This window comes from Chenopodium album, chromosome 4, assembly GCF_948465745.1.
Source record: "Chenopodium album chromosome 4, dcCheAlbu1.1, whole genome shotgun sequence".
Classification (NCBI taxonomy): Eukaryota; Viridiplantae; Streptophyta; class Magnoliopsida; order Caryophyllales; family Amaranthaceae; genus Chenopodium; species Chenopodium album.
The window spans coordinates 35,123,719-35,142,407 of record NC_137837.1 but is presented as its reverse complement, the minus strand read 5'-3'; the positions used below and the strand labels follow the sequence as shown (position 1 = coordinate 35,142,407).

Below are 18,689 nucleotides of genomic sequence, written 5' to 3'. Positions count from 1 at the left end.
TTCATAATAATTCTAACATCTTATTTAGTAAGGACACGTTACTACGAATATTTTATTACTTCTCCTCCTTAATCCTACCAACAAAAATATTTTATTATTTCTTACTCATATTAACAATTAATTATATTTCCACTAATTACACTTATATTATAAAATTCTCAATTTGGACCGTACCTTGTAATTTTCTTACAACTTTATGCAATGCAAACCCTAAACTAGGCCAATATGGCAATAAGATAAGATTAGTGACAATCAGATGAAATAAACACACTGTCTAATATCCAAATTCAAATAAATTATAACTAAAATAAGCTAAATAAGCCCTAATATGTTAGAGTCCGTTCAGATAAGGGTTTGTTCAACTCGCCTTATTATTTTCTCTTATTACAAGACTATAAGTTCAGCAGTCCGTCTTGTGTGTGGCCAGCCACACCAAGTAACCGCTTATTTAAAAAAAAGTAACCCATATAAAACGAACTGACCAAGTAACCCCTGTAATACAAACTTAGTAACCCCTATAACACTGAGTAACCCTATAGCACTGATGAATTAACCCCTTTAACACTGATGAAGTAACCCCTTTAACACCGATCAAGTAACCGCGATTACACTAATAAAGTAACCCCAGCCACATATAAGACTTTGTGTAATAAGTTCAGATAATATCATATATGTTTAGATAAGTTTTGATATATTAAGATTAGTTAAGATAAATTCAAATAATTAAATTCAGATTATTTCAGATAAATCCATATATGTAACATATGTTGAAATAAATTCAGATAAGTTCAATTAAGTTGAAATAAATTCAGATTCATCAAAATCGTGAATATAATACACCTAATCACATTAATATAACATATATACATATTTAATGTCATAAACTTCAAATTTTATACATTTTAGGAAGTATATTTCATGGTATAATGATAATATTGGATTGTTTGACTTTAAAGTGCAAAATCATAGAAAAATTGTCTAAATATATCAATCAATGATCATTGTATCGTCCCTAATCCATGCACTAATATCAATCAATGACAATTTTTACCTTTGTATTGTCCCTAATATGTTGACTCCATTCAACATTGCCATTTCTTTGCGGCACGATTTTCCTTATATAGTTATATTACAATATATCAATTTATTTCCACTCCATTTTTGGTCATCCATGAGCTTTTAGTTTGCAATGTTGTAGAAATGTAGAATATTTAGATGTGTGAAATCATGGGCTCTTGGATGTAATTATAGTTTGTTAGCTTAGTTAGAAGAATGCAAAGGATATATAAGTAAATGTGATAGTGTATGTCTTGCTTTTCCTAATTATAACTTAGCTTGAACCCCACAACTTAAAATGGTTGGAGAGGATGGTCATGAAAATTTTTGGATTAAGTTAATTAAAAGGGTCGGGTAAAAATTAATCATGAATAGTTTTGGGTCGGGTTAAGTTGGGTCAAAGGATGTTTCAAGTCGGGTAAATAGAGGTCGGGTAATACATAGATCGGGTAAAAAGAGATACTTTTAGGGTCAAAATGGTTTTGGGTAGATTTTGTTTCGGATTAGATCGAATTCGGATCTTGAATTATCGGGTCTTAATAGTTTCGGATTAACTATGAGTCGATTCCAAGTTGGGTTTGGACTATATATTACCAGGTGAAGTCGGTTATGAGTTAACTTCGAGTTGACTCCAGATCGAATTCGGATAAAAAATTCGCGGGTCAAACTAGTTCGAAAACAGTTCGGTTTTAGATGAACCTTTCGGGTCGGGTGAGTTTTTGACACCCCTAATTAGGTAACACTTAGTTGTAACATTTAAAAATTATTTTTTTTATTTATTTAAAAAAAACCACTTAATTTGATATGCTCTATTCTCCATGGATCCCTCAATTAAGTTTTCACCATCTCTTTATTGTACCTCCTTACCTCGGCTTCCACCGCTAGTCCGCTACCACCTTCTCACTTGCTTCTCAGTAATTAACCCAATCAATCTTTTCATTGATTTTCATTCGCCATTGACAACGAAGCTTGAAATCAATAGAGGACATTATCTCTCCTTCCGATAAGCAGGTCATGGTCTCCAAATTCCTCGAGATCGCTGTTGGATAGAGTGCCGACACAGTCCGCCCATTTTTGGAGGTATTTCCCCCAATTTCTGCTTTTTTTTTTTCTTCAATTTCATAAATTAGGGTTTTTTCACTACAATGTTCGATTTGATGATCGCTGTACAATAAATTATGTATTTTATAAATTTTGTTTGTGAAGTGTAAACTCGATTTAGAGTGATGGCAGGCTGGCAGCTCAGAAATTGCGCTGCATTTATTGGTTAGTGTGATGAACTGCGGAACTTGCCTTGAACCTCTTGATTCTACTATTGACTCCTTGTCTTTTAATTTGGTTGTTGTCTGCTTTGCTCTTATTGCAATCAAGTTATGCACCTTAAGCTTTATGTTTTATCTTTATTTTTGGTTTTATTTTCAGCTTTTGATGTGGGCTAATCCACTCTTGGGTGCCATGACAGCAAATTTTTCATTTATGCTTCATGGTATTCAGCCTGGCTATTTTTGCCTCAAAACTTTAGGTTATAGGATTTATTTTTTTTTATTTTTATCATCCTTATGTAATATAAGCTCTTTCTTTGATTAAAAAAAGTAGTGTAGCCCAATCAATTTAGCTGATGGTTTTAATTTAGAACATCTTAAGTGTTATTCCAAATTGATTTTTTTTTTTATTTGTTGTTTTTCCGATCCTGAAGTTGCAACTTGGATTAGTGTGTATATCTAGATTATATTGCCATTGTGGTGGGTTAAAAATGTACTGATCAGAAACTAATTTGTATATCTTGTTTTATATACACATTAAATAAATTATATTTGTATGTAAAATAGTTTGTCTTCCGTCTCGTCTTCTTCTTTCTTATTACTTACTTTCTTGATTGATTATTGCTTGTAGTTCGAGGGATGTTTGGCATGATATAGTTTGTCGTAATTTCTCCATTTTATGTTGTTAATCGAGAGGTAATTTCATGGCCCTCCCCTTATGTATACTTTTTCTTCCTGATTTTTAAATTTGTTTGATTGATCATTCTAATTCTTGCTTTGAACAAGTTGGGTGATGAATATTTGACTCTGCTGATTTGAATGTTGTATAGGTTTTGATACCTACTCTGAATACACTAGTGCTGATCCTCATAAAATGTAAGCTTAATCTAACCTTCAATGCTTTTTTACTAGCTATTTTATGTTTCTTGAATTTTTCTGCTTGCTATTTAAATTATTGAGCATTGTTTTAGAAATTGGGATTCTGATGAGTTTTATTGGTGTTGTTTAAGTGCAATTAATCCCTTTTCTTCAAGTAGCTGCAGAATTGGATTCTATGAGCGAAATTGGGTAGTAAGGTTTTGGGTGAGGCCAAAATTGTGAATTATATGCTAATTTATCTTTGGGTGAGGCCAAAATTGTGATAAATGGCTAATAATTAGATAGTTGTAGGAATTATTGGTAGTTTTGCTTTCCCTTTCCTTTTATTATTGGTACATAGATTTAATTTTCTGTTTCTTACAAAAGTTGCTGCTACTATAGTTTGATGACAAGGTTGCTTTATTTAATTCAGATATATTATATATTCTATTTTAATTGGCTAATATATTAGAAGCGGGCTATTAAGCATATTTTCCCCAGAATGTCTACAATTTACTTTATGCTATGTAAGAGAGTAGAGTGTTTCAAAAAAAATTTGTAATAAGGCAGATATATGAAGCATTATTTTACTCTTAGACTATCAGTTTACTACTTTTTTCAATTCTCATTTTATTTACGGATGCTCTTCCATTTATGAGTAGGGGAGTGAGAACCATGAGATAAAGCATTGGAAGTTAAGAGACGATGGGAACAAAAACTTCTGTTATGGTACAGGCCACAAGAAACATGCTTGCATAGCATGTAGCAACCAATGTCACTATTACTATTTCTGCTGTTACAAATGTCTACTGTTGTTGCTGATGCCTGTTAATGTCACTGGCTCACTGCTATCGGCTGCTACTGTAGTCTGCTGGCCTGGTACTACTGAGTGTTAACTATTGTTACTCCAAGTTGCTGCTACCTAATGCTGCTACCGCTGGCTGCTGTTACTGCTAGCTGCTGCAATCGGTTATTACTGCTAGCTGCTCCTATTGGCCATTAATTTCGCTTTTTTCTCTTTAGAAATTTGTTGGTCTAATCTAGAGACCGAAGTTGACTTTATTTTTGTTTTTTTCATTGGATTATTAAGTCAATAAAAAAAATTGGTGTTTATGGCATTTTTTAAGATGCTATAAAATTATATCAATTCAAATTATTGTCAATTGTAACTTCCTCAATATTCATCGGAATTGGGCTTATAATATATCGTTGGAAGGCTCTTGTCAAGCCCCATCCAACTACACTACTATTGGACCCATATCATGGACCAACCAAATTGGATTGACTATTTTTCTTAAAATAAGTTTTCAAAAACAGAGAGAAGAGAAAAGAAATTAAAATTATCCGCAACACTAGACTTTCCACACTTTCACTTCATTCGATTATGATTCGACGCGAAAGGTACTCATCACCGGTTTTGGTTTTGGGGAGACACAAATGGGTGTCTACAACTGCTTGGATAGGTTTGGGGGATGCTGGACGCTGAGGTACCTACCCTTGCTATGCGTTTTGCATTGGAGTAGGTTAGTCGGCTGATGCTAGATCCTCCAGATATTGCGCTGATTACAACACCCGGGGTAGGGGAGGCTAGTGGACCAGGCAGGGCTTCTTTCTTGACTTCAGGTCCTTTTCCCTTTTTTCCAAGTAGATCTTTCAGGTAGCCCCTCTTGAGTAACCAGGCTAGTTCTCTAGTTCTCTTTTAAGACTGTTACACTCGTCAGTCCTATGCCCATGGTCTCCATGGTATTCACACCACCTTGATTTATCTTTCTGGTGCTCAAGCTTGTCACTCTTCCGAGGCCACCTCAATGGTTGCCTAATATCCTTTAGAGCGTTCACAACTCCCACTATCTGGATGGTATTCTATTGTTGGCCTGCTGGAACCTTAACCTGCTCCTGGGTCAGATATGTTAATGACATTGCTGCGCCTTGGCTGCCAGCTACCTTGCCGGGGTCCAGAATTTTGGATGTTAAAAGGCTGATTCCCCGAATATCCAGATGGCCTCCTCTCAACCCAACCTCTGGCATGCTCGTCTTCTTCAACACGGACTTCAGCCATTTTTTTGGTTCTAACTTCTTCAAACGAGGCACACGGATACCTTGTCAGCTCATAATATAATCTAGACCTGTAATTAAGACCCCTGCGAAAGGCTTCAATAGCAGTTGAATGGTCACAATTTTTTATACTGACCATCTCTCGATTAAACCAGTCCCAATATTGTCGGGTTGTCTCATTCTACCTCTGGACGATCCGGTACAGGTCACTGCTTTGCTTATCCAGCTCTCGGCTGGTAGCGAATTGCTGGTAAAACTTGTTCACAAAGCTGGAGAAGCTGACAATGGTACCTGGCTTCAGATTGATAAGCCATTGGAGTGCAGGTCCAGATAAAGTAGCACCAAAGGACTTGCACATGGTGGGCTCAATGAGTTCCCACGTGATTGAAAGTTGCCACATTTTCTGCTTGTAATGAGCCACGTGATCTTGGGGATCAGTGGTTCCATCGTACAGCTTTGGGAAGGAGGGGATGCTCAGCTTTGTAGGAATGCGCACCTTAGCGATATCCTCCACGAAAGGGGATTCAGCGAATCCATCGCGGGATTCATAAGCTACGGGTTTAGGAGCACCTGGTAGCCGGAGCTTCATCATTTTCCGGTTCTGGGCTTTGATAACGGAAAATTCTCTAGCCATAGGGTTGAGGTCCCTACCAGATTGTTCTTCGTTACCACGAGGCTTTCCCTCGTCTTCTTATGTCATCGATTTTTACCCTCTTCTTCTTGTTGCTCCTGACAGATTCGAGTTCCTTAGCTAACTTCTCCAAGGATGCTTCATATTTAGCCTTAAGCCTTGCTAAGGTTGCTTGAGACTCTTCTTCGAGCTTCTGACTTCGCTCCTTGGAAGCTCTCAAGTCTTCTTGCAATTACTCGATTAATGCGTTCGCATTTGGATCTGGATCTTCTCCCATGATGAAGGATAAACCAAATTATCTAACTGTATCCCCACAGACGGCGCCAAACTGTTTTGGTCAAAAAACTGAATACCAGGTTCGACCTAAGTTACGATAATTACAGCTAGATTGAGGTAAAGGAAATTGCTGAATCTAGATCTACGAAATGAACAAAAGGGAAAGAGGGAGAAGACACACGAGATGATGACGCAGAAAACCCCAAGAACAAGGGTAAAAACTGCGGGTGAGTCCACCAATCCACTAGGTGTTTCGGTTGAACAGATTACAATGTAGGTTACAGATTGTTGACTAAACGAAAGTAAAACGATTAGAACTCTATGATTATGCTAAGTAGTAAGGCTCTTATATTTTGTGATGCCCTTTACAATGAATATCCCTATATTTATATACTAGGAAAGCATCTAAAGGGTCTTCAACGGCTCTTTCTCTTGATTCTTAGAAATCCGCAGTTGAGGGCCAAAGCTGCTCCTACTTTCTCTCCACGTCTCCAGGCCTGTTACTTCCACGTTTGAATTGGTCTTCCTCAACGACTAGACTGCTGGGAGTGGTTCCTAATTCCACGGATGGGATTTTGTAACTTTTTCCACTCGAAGATTCCTGGGAATATTCCTTGAGAGTATGCTCAATTGCTTGGTTTCCTTGTATTAGCTTTGCAGCTACCTTCGACCTGTATATCATTAATCTGCAACCTGTAACCTGACTACCTGTAGAACATTGGAATTTTAGGATGAAAATTCTAGCACAACTATAATCAAATCACTTTTTAAATTCAAAAAAAAATTGATTTAACAGTTCAACATATATCAAGAAATAAATACGGAATCCAGTGGATGAAAGCTATCTAATGACTTATATGACACAAAGCTAATTTGGAAGTATGTACATTACATTTAGAATGGAAATTTTTTTTTTGTTGATATAATTCCATGTCAAAAAATCATAAAGATTCCAACAAAGAGAAGCGAAAATACACGAATAAAACTGATCATCAACCACAGCAGAAGCATAATGGCACACAGATATCAAATAATCAATTTAACAATATGGCACTTGTACAATGCAACAAATATACATCAGTACATGCAGCAACTGCAAGAAGCCAGCACTATATATCAATTATGGTAATGTAATTAAATTCATTATACTAGTAAATTAGCCCAACAATAAATGCAAGGTCAAGCAACTCGTATGATTTTACTATCTATATCTATATGTATTTGATCTGGCATCATGATTTTGAAACGAAGGATATCCATATGGGGGTATTCCATCATTGTTCCTCAGCAACTGGCTGCCCATCATCTGGTTTGACGGCATATGTGGGAAGAAGTCTGGAAAGACTGAACTTGTCAATTCATTGGAATTACCGGAAGCTGATATGTTGGTGTTAAACTGAAAGACGAATCTTGGTTGCGTATTAGAGATATCCAGAGTAGAGAAGAGGGAATCAGCACTAGGACTACTAAGCTGGGAACCCATCGGACAGGAAATATATTGGTGGCCTTGTACTGCAAGAGATCTTGTGTCAAGAGCAGAACTGGTTAGTTCTGATAAATGATTTGAACTTGGTAATGTACCCTGACTGAGAGATTGACAATCTGGAGAAGATGGCACTCTGAAAAGTCCAGGACATCCAACAGGAATGTTTAACCAATTGACATCACCGTTTGCTGGAACAGAAGTTTCAATTGTTCTGCCAACAGATATCTTGGTGTCTGGAAAACTATTGATTTGTTGTTTGATTAGTAACTTGGCTTCTTGAAGGGCCTCAAGTACTGTTCCCACCATGTAAGATGGTTCTTCATGGGGTACAAGTGAGCGAGAGTCATTTTTCCAAGGTGGTTGTAGTTTACAGGAAACACTACCACTGTATGACAAGTCATCATGACCTGCTTGTAATAAATGTCTAGCTGTGTGTTCCGAAGATTGATTATTGTTCACTGTAGAGAAAGAAAATTCAGGAGCAGGAGATCCACAAGGTTGCATCTCACCATATTTATGTTTCTCTGTACTACCTCTAGTAGCATCAGGAGATAGCTTGAAACTATTGAACTGGGTTATCGATAGTTTTCTTCCTACAGAATTGATTTGCGTCCCAACTTTGTGGTCATGGCAAGCACCAACGTCAACGAGTTGAGGAACTGTTGCTTTGTTCTCATCTCTCTCCTCTGTGACATCTGAATGGCTATCAGGTTCACACAAATCCTACAAATTCAAAGCCATGCACTATAAAGGTTCAGATTTATCAGGATTTAAAGAAAAAAAGGGAAGAAATTCAACATTTTAGCCATCAAAATCAAATTGAATGTTGTATTAATTAAATACAGAAACATAGAAAAATGACAATGTACAAGCTAGCACTAATCCCAGATTACTAATGTTCAGTACTTTAGCTACGTAACATTTAAGTAGTTAGACAACAGGATATCAAACAGCTAAACATTAGTTAAATTTGCTGATTGTTACACCAATTGCTACATTTACTGAACAGGTCCAACATCTTCTATGTAGATTCATCCCATATGTAACAAGCACCAGATACCAGTTTAACATAAACATGGCACAAACAGAAAAAAGCTGGTAAAATTAAAGAGGAGCTTAAATACACAATATCGGATTACTTTCTCACATCCTCTTTAAATAATCCTTTTGAACATTTGATGTTTCTTCAAATTTGGTCTCATCATGAAAAAGCGCGCCTAAGGCGCTGAGGCGCAAGGCGATCAGGGGTGAGCGCTTATTTTGGTCTGGGCGAGGCGTTTTGGGTTTGGCGCACAAAAAGCGCCCGAGGCGCACCTGAGGCGCGCAAGGCGCACTTGAGCCAAATTTTTTTAATTGCTCATATAAAGCGCCTAACTTCAAAGAGGCGCACCTAGGCACAACAGAACCCCTCTCACTTTAGTGCGCCTTAAGCTTTTTTATACATTGAACCTTACAAACATGGGTTTTACAAATGAGTTGTCATTTGATATGTATTAATGAATATATGAAATTTTGATAATTTTTTATTATAAAATTAACGATATATAGTGATAAGTAAACGTAAATAAAAAGATCTGATGTGTTTTCGTCTGTTTTGATATTAATGAAATAAGCAAATATTTTGTTAAATAAGCTGAATTGAACATAGCCTTAGTCTAACTTGTTTGCTGAATCTGGAAGTGTTGGTCATTTTTTTTCCAGCAACACAGAAATAGCAATTTACCAAAAAAAAAAAAAAAAAAAAAACTGCATAGATTTCATCAAATAGATGCAATAGAAAAGCTACAAGTTTTTTTTTTGTTTTTTTTTTTTTAAGAAATTATTTAACATAAAACAATCAAGAGAGCTATGTAGCTCTAAAACGTACTCAGTTACAAACCACAACAACACAGGATGGAGTAATTGCAACATCCTATAGAGGTATTGTCAGATAACAAAGTTTCAAACAAGTCAGGAATTCTCTTTCCTTTCGGCCGGGGAAAGAAAACCATGCACTCCACACAATATTATCTATTTGTTTCCCTTTCCAAGGGGTTAGGGCCAGGGCTATTGTGGAAACTTAAAACACTTATTGTTCTGAAACTTGCTGAATTAATATTATTGGAACATCAATGTAGTCTTTTATTCTTCTTTCAAATTGATTAAACAATATACATAATTGTCTCCTAATATAATATAAATTTGCTTAAGAAGAATATCTATTACTCTTCCGCTCAATGTAACCAACAACATCCTATTCATCTAGAGGATTGAACAACTAAACATTATCATGGAATGGGGTGATACCCTACATCATCATCAAAACAAGGACTTCGAAATACAGGGAAAAACCATATGCAATGAAATTTTGGGATAAGAATAATAAGAAACAAAGTTTAATAGCATACTAACATTATTCTCTCCATATTTTTCTTCCCAGTCTCTTTGATCCTTTTCCTGAGCTTCATAACATTTTATGAGTTGTGCTTGACATTGACGAGCTCTTTCCATCTCACCACTACATTCATGTTCATGCAAGGAACTACCAGCATCATATTCCTGTGCTTGACTTTCAAAGGAACAAGAAACTTTATCCTTTCCAGAACCTCTCTGGCCAAATCTCTGAGGAGATTTTCTTAACCCCACACTCTGGAAGTCCAAACAATCAAGACCACGGCCCAAGCCGTCCATAGCATTGCTATCATGAGCATTAGACATACTAGAATCATGTCTGGGCTCCTCAATTGTTGACCTGAAGCATAAACCAAAAAACTGTTGAATATTAAAATTTACAAATTCCCTCAGTTTTTTTGTTCCACTCTGACTATTGACACAATTTACAAATCTCACTTTGACCATATTGTGTTTCTAATACATATGGAATCAGACATCATGATGTAAGATGTTGGATTCATTTCAATGTATAATTTCAAAATATTAAATTTTTATTATTTATACTTAAATTTTTAAATATATTAACGGGTTAAAGTTATGCGTTGGAAAACTTGCAAGCCAAAATTGAAACCCTTATAAAAAACAGTGAGTATTAGATATACTTTTCAGCAGCTTCAAATTATATCAAACTTCTGTGTTTAGTTTGAAAGATAGGTTATTGTGTGTTTGCATCAAAATGAGTAATGTGCCTCAATATACAAGGGTGAACGAATAGTTATCATAGTCATGACCTTGATCAATAGTTACTTTTGGTCTTGTTCAATGAATTTCATGAGTTTTGCTAGCTACAAGAATCTCAATAGAGATTTGGCAAGGGTTTCCACTCATCATGCACTACTCTTCATACTCGTCTATTATAGTTTATTTTCCCCTTGGAATATCATTTGCTGAATTGCGTGGAGTGGTAAGCATGGGGCTGAATGCTTCCAAGCTGTTAGGTTTTGCTAATTACATTTTGATTCGTCAGTTATACCAAAACAGGTTGAAGCAAAATTATACCAAATGAGGCATGGCCTTTGCCTAGAGGTTATTTCATGATTGTTTAGAATAACTTTTGTCTAGTTTACTTTACTTTAGGTTTTCAACAAGTTGAATAGTATTGATAAGGCTGCAACTTATTCACCATGGGATTGATGGCTAAATACCCAGCAATTTCAGCCTAAGTCAATCAATTTACTCAGCTAGAGCAGATCATCAGTGCCAATTACAAGCAAGGAATCTTTGTCCGCAAACAGATTAAATTATGCTATGTACACAAAAAATGAACGTAATATACGTATATTTTTTTTGTAACAACTCCTAAGGTGCAACCCCAGGGTATCATCACCTACGAGAGAAGACACAAGAAAGGACTGCAGACCGTTGGGGCAAGAGGAATGGGACAACAGCAGCGCACCAACCTTGGTGGGCAGTCACTCACTAACCAAATGACTGCTGCAGGGAGTTAGGTAGAGTTGTAGCAGAGCTTGGCTTTTTGTGCTTGCCTAGCTGGCTGTTTTGCGGATTGTAATAGGATTGTGTACATATAAAAAGGGGAAGTAGGGATTAGCTCATTGGGTATTTTGTGTTAATCAAATTCTGGAGAGTAGTGGCCTGAAGCCACCTAGGAGAGCGGTGACCTACAGCCACCATTTGTAAGAAAGTTATCATCTTTATTAATCAAGAAGCAGTCCAACTTCCCTCTCTTCTCTTGCTTGTTCCTTTTTGTTCTGTTTTTTTTCTTACAGTTGGTGTGAAATACAGTCTGAGAGTAGTAGCCGAGCGTTACATTTTTATCATCAAGAATCAAAATAGCATCACATTTGGGAATGACTACAAACATGTACCTTGATTCTCTTCTTTTGATCTGGCGGCATGATTTACCAAGGCGCTGCCTTGGAGAAGAGTTAACTTGAGCAAGACTAGTTCGGCTTCGGATAGAAGATTTAAGACCTTTCTTTTCCAGGATTCGAGTACCATCCTTGCTACCTTTCCAAGACAATGATCTACCGGATGAAGGGGTAGACTCTGGCTCTGAACCTAATGGCTCCATATCATTTCTCTCAATTTCCAAAGAGACAAAAGCCTTGTCAACCTTGGTTGTATCCCCATTATCCATATCTGAATCGTACTGAGATTCATCCTCGTTGGAATCGGATTCATAAACCTCAGAAATGTCACTAACCCCAAGACTATCTAGATACGAATATACATCTAGAGCTGCCTTCTCTGCCCTTTTTCGCCGAAGAGTTACAACTTTCAGCTGATCTTCTAACTCCTTAACCTATGAATATTGCATAGCAAACATCAAAAAAGTAATCCACTAAACAAAAGCACAGTACAAACCCAAACAACACTAACAACTAACCCTTATTGCAAGCTCATCAGCTCTCTCTTTGGTTGCTTTCGAAATCGATCTTTCAGAAAGCAACCTCGCCCGAAGATATTCGATTGTAATCATCCTTGATTCCTCTTCACCATTTGATCTAATTAAGGTAATAAATCAGTCAATCTTTTAGCAATGCTTCCTAAACATTCACTCTAACAAATAAAAATTATCAACTCGGAATGAATTTCATCCGATGAAAATCAAGGTTAAAAATTAATAATTCCAGCTATGTAAACCAAAATGTGCAATTAAAAAAAAAGGTGGGGGAACAACCCTAAAGATGATTTGAGCTAATTATAACGGAAACAACTAAATAACACTAAACCAATTATACTAAATTGACACAAAAGGTTTCAAAAAAAAAAAATTGACACAAAAAATGAATTAGCTAACAATTAATCCAAATTTGCAGAATATAAATAGAGTGGATCATTTCACCTTTCATCTTGTTTAACTTGACTTTTATCTGAAGTATTTTGCATATTGAGGAGCTGAAGAAAGCAACTTCACAACCCTTTTGGAATTTCCAAATTGGGATTTCGAAACGATCAGTCTAGCCAAAAGTTGAAAGTTGTATCAATCTAACAATCTACGCATGAAAAATGTATTGAAGTTTCACTTTCATGGCTGCAAAGTGCAGACTGAGTAATAGACTGAGTAATACTATATGCAATTATTTATTGCATATCGGGGGGCAATTCCGGAAAAACGTTTTGGTTAGGGTTCGTTTGGCATTGTTGCGGTTTTCAGTTTTTTGGTTTTTTGTATTTTAAAAGTGTTTGATGTATGTCATATAATGAATAAAAAACTAGTCAAACTTATTAAAATCATGCTAATTTTGAAAACTGACAACAGAAAAGTGAAAACACATTTTTCTTTGTTTCTTATTTTTGGTTTTTTTCTTTTCAAAAAAACTGAAAACTCAAAACAAAAAACAATGCCAAACAAGCCCTTAGTTTTTTTTTTTACTTTTTGTTGACCTCGTTATAATTTCAAATGTTACATGGAGACTTTTGTTGGGATATGAAAAGGTAATTCCTTTCTCTCTCTTACTTCTTAAATTTTCTCTTTCCTCAAAGGCTCTGTCATTCCGTCTTGAAACTCAAACTCCAAACTCCCTTTTGTAATTGTAATTGTGTCCCAAATTCGTATATGAAAAGGCCCCGGAGCTGTCAGATTATTGACGTCGGTGCGCCATTAGGGAGTTGCACTCTGTCATTGAAATTTGGGTGAAATTTTACGCGATTTTGTAGGTATGCACTAGTATCATTCTCTTGTGATGTTTTAATTGGTGTTTTGTTTTTCAATTATAGGAATCGTTGGGGTGGAGTATGATTTCTTGAATGGTGGGTAGTTCGCGAATTAGCATTCCAATTACTTGATTCGAATTTTACTTTTTAGTTTTTAGGGTTTACATGCTTAATATTCATAGTTTAGTTTTTGTTAGTTTGACATGGTTGATTTTGTAAATTAGAAGTTTGTATGTAGTAATTGTTGGGTTTGGTGTTGATTTTGTTGGTTCAATTGTTTTTTTTTTTTTTTTTTTTTTTTTTTTTTTTTTTTTTTTTTGGTAAACTCGACAGTTTGGCTTCATGATTCGATAAGCTGGTGTTTTTCCTAGGAAGAACTTGTCATAGAGTGTGTTGACTTTTCCCTTGATTGTCTTGAGTGTCTTCATTTCCTTCTATGAGCTATTATTTCCAACCCACTGTTGTTGATTATCTGGTTGTGATCGTCCTAGGATCGATGTTTATTGCTCCGCTTGCTATTCTGGGGGTCTGCAGTTTGTATTAGTTTTATGCCATGGGGATTAGCTTGTTGCTTATATCTGATGTCTGTGCTTATTTCTGATGTGTGTGCTCTTTTGGGGATCTGGATTAGTTTTGTTGCTTATTTCTAATGTGTATGCTCTTTTAAGGATTAGCTAACCAGCTGATTAATTTATTTAATTGTTGTAAATGTACTTTTAAATATGGAATTGATTATTTTCTATATTTAATTATACTGTGCATGTTCTGAGGTATGTGTATTTTATTAGACTTCCATCTATAATCCTGTAGTTGAATCTGGTTTCCTATTTTTATTAGTGTAGTTTTTGATTAGTTATATGTGTTGTAGGAGCCATGGTTTGATGTTTGGAACTGCTGCATTTGAGGTGTATTGTTATTGAACTAATATATGGTACTATGTAGTTGTAATGGTATGTACATTTTGATCCATCGAAAGTGTTTGTACAAGAGATTTCATAGTATTTTGTGAAGTAGTTATGGTTAATTGAGGTTATTTTAATTATTTGCCAGGGTATTTTGTACAATGGTGAAGAAGAAACTATCAGCAGTGGCTTCCAGCAGTATAAATAGGAGGGTATGTGTGTGGATCATTTATATGGTAATGAAGTATGATTTGTAATTTTATTCTTTTTTGCTGATGTTATCTGTAATGTGTAGGGTTAGTTCAAAGCAGTGAATGGAGAGGATGTAGTGCCTATCAAGAAGGGTCTAAACAAAGGGAAGAAGAAGTTGAAAGAAGATCTAGTCTTTGAGGAAGAGGAACCGGAAGACACAAGTAATGAGTATGAGGATGAATATGAATATTATGAAGATGATGAGGATCCGGATCAGGATGCAGAAAGAGGATGATGAGGATGCATAAGACGATGCAGAAGATGATGCAGATGAAGAGGAGGATGAAGAAATGGAAAATCAAGCGAGGGTCCTGGGTTTGTTGCTGAAGTTTCTTCAGAACCAAGTTCAGTATTCAAAGAGGAAAAGTGGAGGAGGTGTTGGGAAAAAAAAAGGTGAAAAGAGAAAAGGTATGTGTTGTATATTGTGCATGCATTTCAATAAATGGTGATGGATTATTATTAAATTTGGATTTCATTAAATGTTAATGTAGGTTGAGCCTGATGTGAATGTTGGTCAAAGAGTGCTGCAGAAAGGAGTTGTTGTCAAAACTCAATCTTGGACGACGCCGAAGGTAAAAGAAATTTTATGTTTTGGTTTATATACTAATTTAGATGTCCATGTCACGTTTGGTGGTTTCTTCCTAGACTTTGGAATAGCTTATAGATATTTTTAATGTTATATCTCTGTTGGCAACTTGAAATTTAGCTGGTGTTTGATTTAGTATCCCCTACCTCATTTTGTTTCGAGGGGGCGCTTCTCATATGGTTTTCAGTGGTCTATGCTAATCTCTTTTAAGATACCTCTCTAGCAATTGTGTTTTATTCTACCTCAACATGGACCTAGAGTATAATGGTCCCTCATCTGATTTTCATGACTTTATATGCTTTTCAATTCCAAGTGATTTATATATTAATTTAGATGTTAATGTTAATGTGAATTTCTATTTAGTTGGTTAATTGGACAAAGTATTGGTTGTTCATTGTTATATGGACTTTTTATTATACAATGAATATTTATTTCATTTTGTGTATTATAGGCCCCCAACCTGAACGATGTTAAGGCATTTTTAAATCTGGTGGTTCAGTGTAACACCCCCAAATCTCCCTCTACGTAGGGCTGCAAACGATCCGGGCCGAGCCGACTTTTAGTGTGTTCGAGTTAAGCTTGATAAGAAATATTCATGTTCAAACTATCTCGAGCTTGAACGAGCTTTTAAAAATCTTGTTTGAGCTGGGCTCGTTAAGAATTTGGCTTGTTCGAGCTTTGTTCACGAACGTACTCGTTTGCATTTCGAGTTTAAGTTTGAGCTTGAACGGGTCTAAATCGGGCTTGATTAAATAAACGATTGTTAATTTATCATTAAAAAAGGGTTTCTTTCAAATTTTAACACATCCAGTCATCCATTACCTTTTTCTTTCTATAGAAAAAGGTAATGGCGGAGTTTTCATGCTTTTACATGACAAAATAATTAGTACTTTTTACAAATATATATGAATAAAAGATATATAGTTTTTTTGAATTTTAATTGGGCATAAAAAAAACTTATAAATTGAATTAAACGAGTTGTTAATGAACATTACTGAGTCGAACATGATGTTGTTCGAGCTTTGTTCACCTATTTGACGAGCTTAAGATTTTTGTTCAAGCTTGTTTGTTAGTTTAACAAGCGATTTTTGACCAAACTTTGACCGAGCTTGTTCGCGAGTAGTTCACAAACGTATCGGCTCATTTACACCCCAAGCCTCTACAGAAATGCCACTATAATACATATAATTATACCGTAGAGATTGACTTAGGCGTATTACCACCGCGTGATTACGCAAGGCTACTTAACTTACTAAATAAATCAATACTTTGCAGCAGAAACCTCAAAACTCTTCTTTATTAATAATAACTATAAATATAAACCAATGTCATGAATATTTAAATTAAATACAAGACCAAGATTCCTAATTTAGTGAAACCAAATCCCGGGACTCCAATGCATCACTTTATTCACTTCACTTGAAATAACACTGCTTACCATTACGGTAAACAGGGCGAACCAAAACAAATAAAAAGTACGGGTTAGCAAAATATGCTAAGTACAGTAAGTGCAAGATAATTAAACTCAATTTATTTGCAAACATGCTTTAAAACCAGTTCCAATAATTAATCCAATAATTCCATACTCATGATTTAAAACCAATTCTCAATATTCCAATCTCAATAATGAATAAAACCAATTCCAATTATTTTAAAACCAATTCCTCATATTATAAAAACCAATTTCTCATAATAAACCAATAAAACCAATTAAACCAATTCCTCTCCCAAGTGTGCACACCCCCAAGCTAGTCTCCTTATGTTACAAGGCTATTCTTGAGAAAAGACCTGGTCATACAGAGTCCAAGGCCTTATCAATAAACCAAATCCGCATAGTGAAATTACTAACATGCTTATAAATCATAAATAATAATAAATCAATGATTCAATAAAAATCATCTTTTAAATCCAATAAAATTCAACCTTTAATGATAACAATCCAAACTCCTTTTTAATAAATTCAACACGCTTTCAAAATCAACCCTTTTTAAACATGAATAATAAATTAATTAATCAAAACATGTTATAAAAATCAATACTCCAATTTAATTATTAAAACCAATCTTTTAAACATACTTTTATTTCATAAACCATAGTTCAAGTCAATTTAATTTAATTCAAGTAACACAAATCATTCAAACATGTTCATTCAAATCGATCACTTTCAAGGTATCTAGCCACCTAACGTACCTTGATCCTCGCTTAGCCAAAAACAATTCAAAAGTACTCTCAAGTAGCTTGATAAAAAATACCCTACAAATAAATATAACCTTAATTAATATAAGGTTAACAAATAATCACAAACAATTACATTAAACCCTCCCAACTATATGTACATGAACCTTTTAAATTAATTCAACATAAACATTATTAAAAATCTGATTTTAAAACTACTCATAATAATTTTTATATAAATCTCCCATAATAATAATAATAATTGAATAAGAGAAAAATGAGAAGAAAGATAAGAAACCAAGGAGAAAGAAGAATTGGATTTGCGTTGAAAAAAGTAGGCAGAACTTGCAGAGGCTATAACTCCTATGTTATAACTCCGAATTGGATGATTCTTGAGCCTAACCTCAATGAATGTTTGAGAGGAACAATTTTCTTTGAAACGTAAATACCCCAAAACTGACCAGAAGTGCCCGAAAATTGGATTCAAAGATAAACGTGATAATTTGTGTAAAATTGAGGAGAAGAAAAGAAGAGAATTGTGTGAAGAATGTGAGAGGTATGAAGGGGATTTATAGGCTAGCTCATGCAAGAATTATGGTAGGAAAATATAGGAGAAATTATAGTAAGTACGGTTTAAGGGATTACTTGGAGAAGTGAGTAAAGATTTAAGGAAAGTTTTGATATTAAAGAGATTGTGTATAATTGAATATGGAAGGTATGTATGTCATTAAAAATTAATATGGTAAGAGGGATTACTTGGAGAATAATCAAGGAGAATGAATGGCAAGAAAATATGAGGATTAGATATTAAAAAGATGGAGAATTACAATTTAGGTAAATTAGAGATTTTAAGGAGATAATTAAAAATACAAATTACCAAAACAATTTTCCTAGAATCCACTTGGGGTGGCCGAAATTTTTGAGCTTTATTAAGATCATATTTTTGGCCCTCCTCTTTAGTATTTAGGAAATTATTTTTCTAGTTTTAAGGAATTAAAAATAATTGTGTAAATTATATTTATTGGATAAAATAATTAATTAATAAATACCAATTATTTACCAAATAATTTTACTAATAAAATCAGATTTTCACACTAGG

At 35.0% G+C, this 18,689-nt stretch overlaps 1 protein-coding gene and 1 long non-coding RNA gene across 4 annotated transcripts; one reads left to right on the top strand and one right to left on the bottom strand.

Annotated features, from left to right (window-relative positions):
* Positions 1–1,875: 1,875 nt before the first annotated feature.
* LOC145626924 (uncharacterized) lies at positions 1,876–4,323 on the top strand. 3 transcript variants are annotated; one of them, XR_014111185.1, is made up of 5 exons: positions 1,876–2,136; positions 2,263–2,322; positions 2,950–3,014; positions 3,149–3,194; positions 3,839–4,323. It is a non-coding gene; the product is annotated as an uncharacterized LOC145626924 (long non-coding RNA). The 3 variants fall into 3 exon arrangements; XR_014111184.1 differs by having other exon boundaries at positions 2,263–3,014; XR_014111183.1 differs by having other exon boundaries at positions 1,876–3,014.
* A 2,870-nt stretch (positions 4,324–7,193) lies between these two features.
* On the bottom strand, positions 7,194–13,054 carry LOC145626923 (uncharacterized). The gene is made up of 5 exons (XM_081679371.1): positions 12,864–13,054; positions 12,405–12,522; positions 11,884–12,320; positions 10,016–10,355; positions 7,194–8,347 (listed from the first exon to the last, which is right to left on the bottom strand). The coding sequence occupies exons 1-5, from the start codon at positions 12,905–12,907 to the stop codon at positions 7,340–7,342; spliced, it is 1,947 nt and encodes a 648-aa protein (XP_081535497.1). The 5' UTR covers positions 12,908–13,054; the 3' UTR covers positions 7,194–7,339.
* Positions 13,055–18,689: the final 5,635 nt, after the last annotated feature.

Coding starts and splice junctions, on each gene's coding strand:
- LOC145626923 (XM_081679371.1), bottom strand. CDS start 12,907: ATGCAAAATACTTCAGATAAAAGTCAAGTTAAACAAGATGAAAG. Junction 12,321..12,404: donor CTGATGAGCTTGCAATAAGG/GTTAGTTGTTAG, acceptor CAATATTCATAG/GTTAAGGAGTTAGAAGATCA. Junction 8,348..10,015: donor AAAAATATGGAGAGAATAAT/GTTAGTATGCTA, acceptor TTGAATTTGTAG/GATTTGTGTGAACCTGATAG.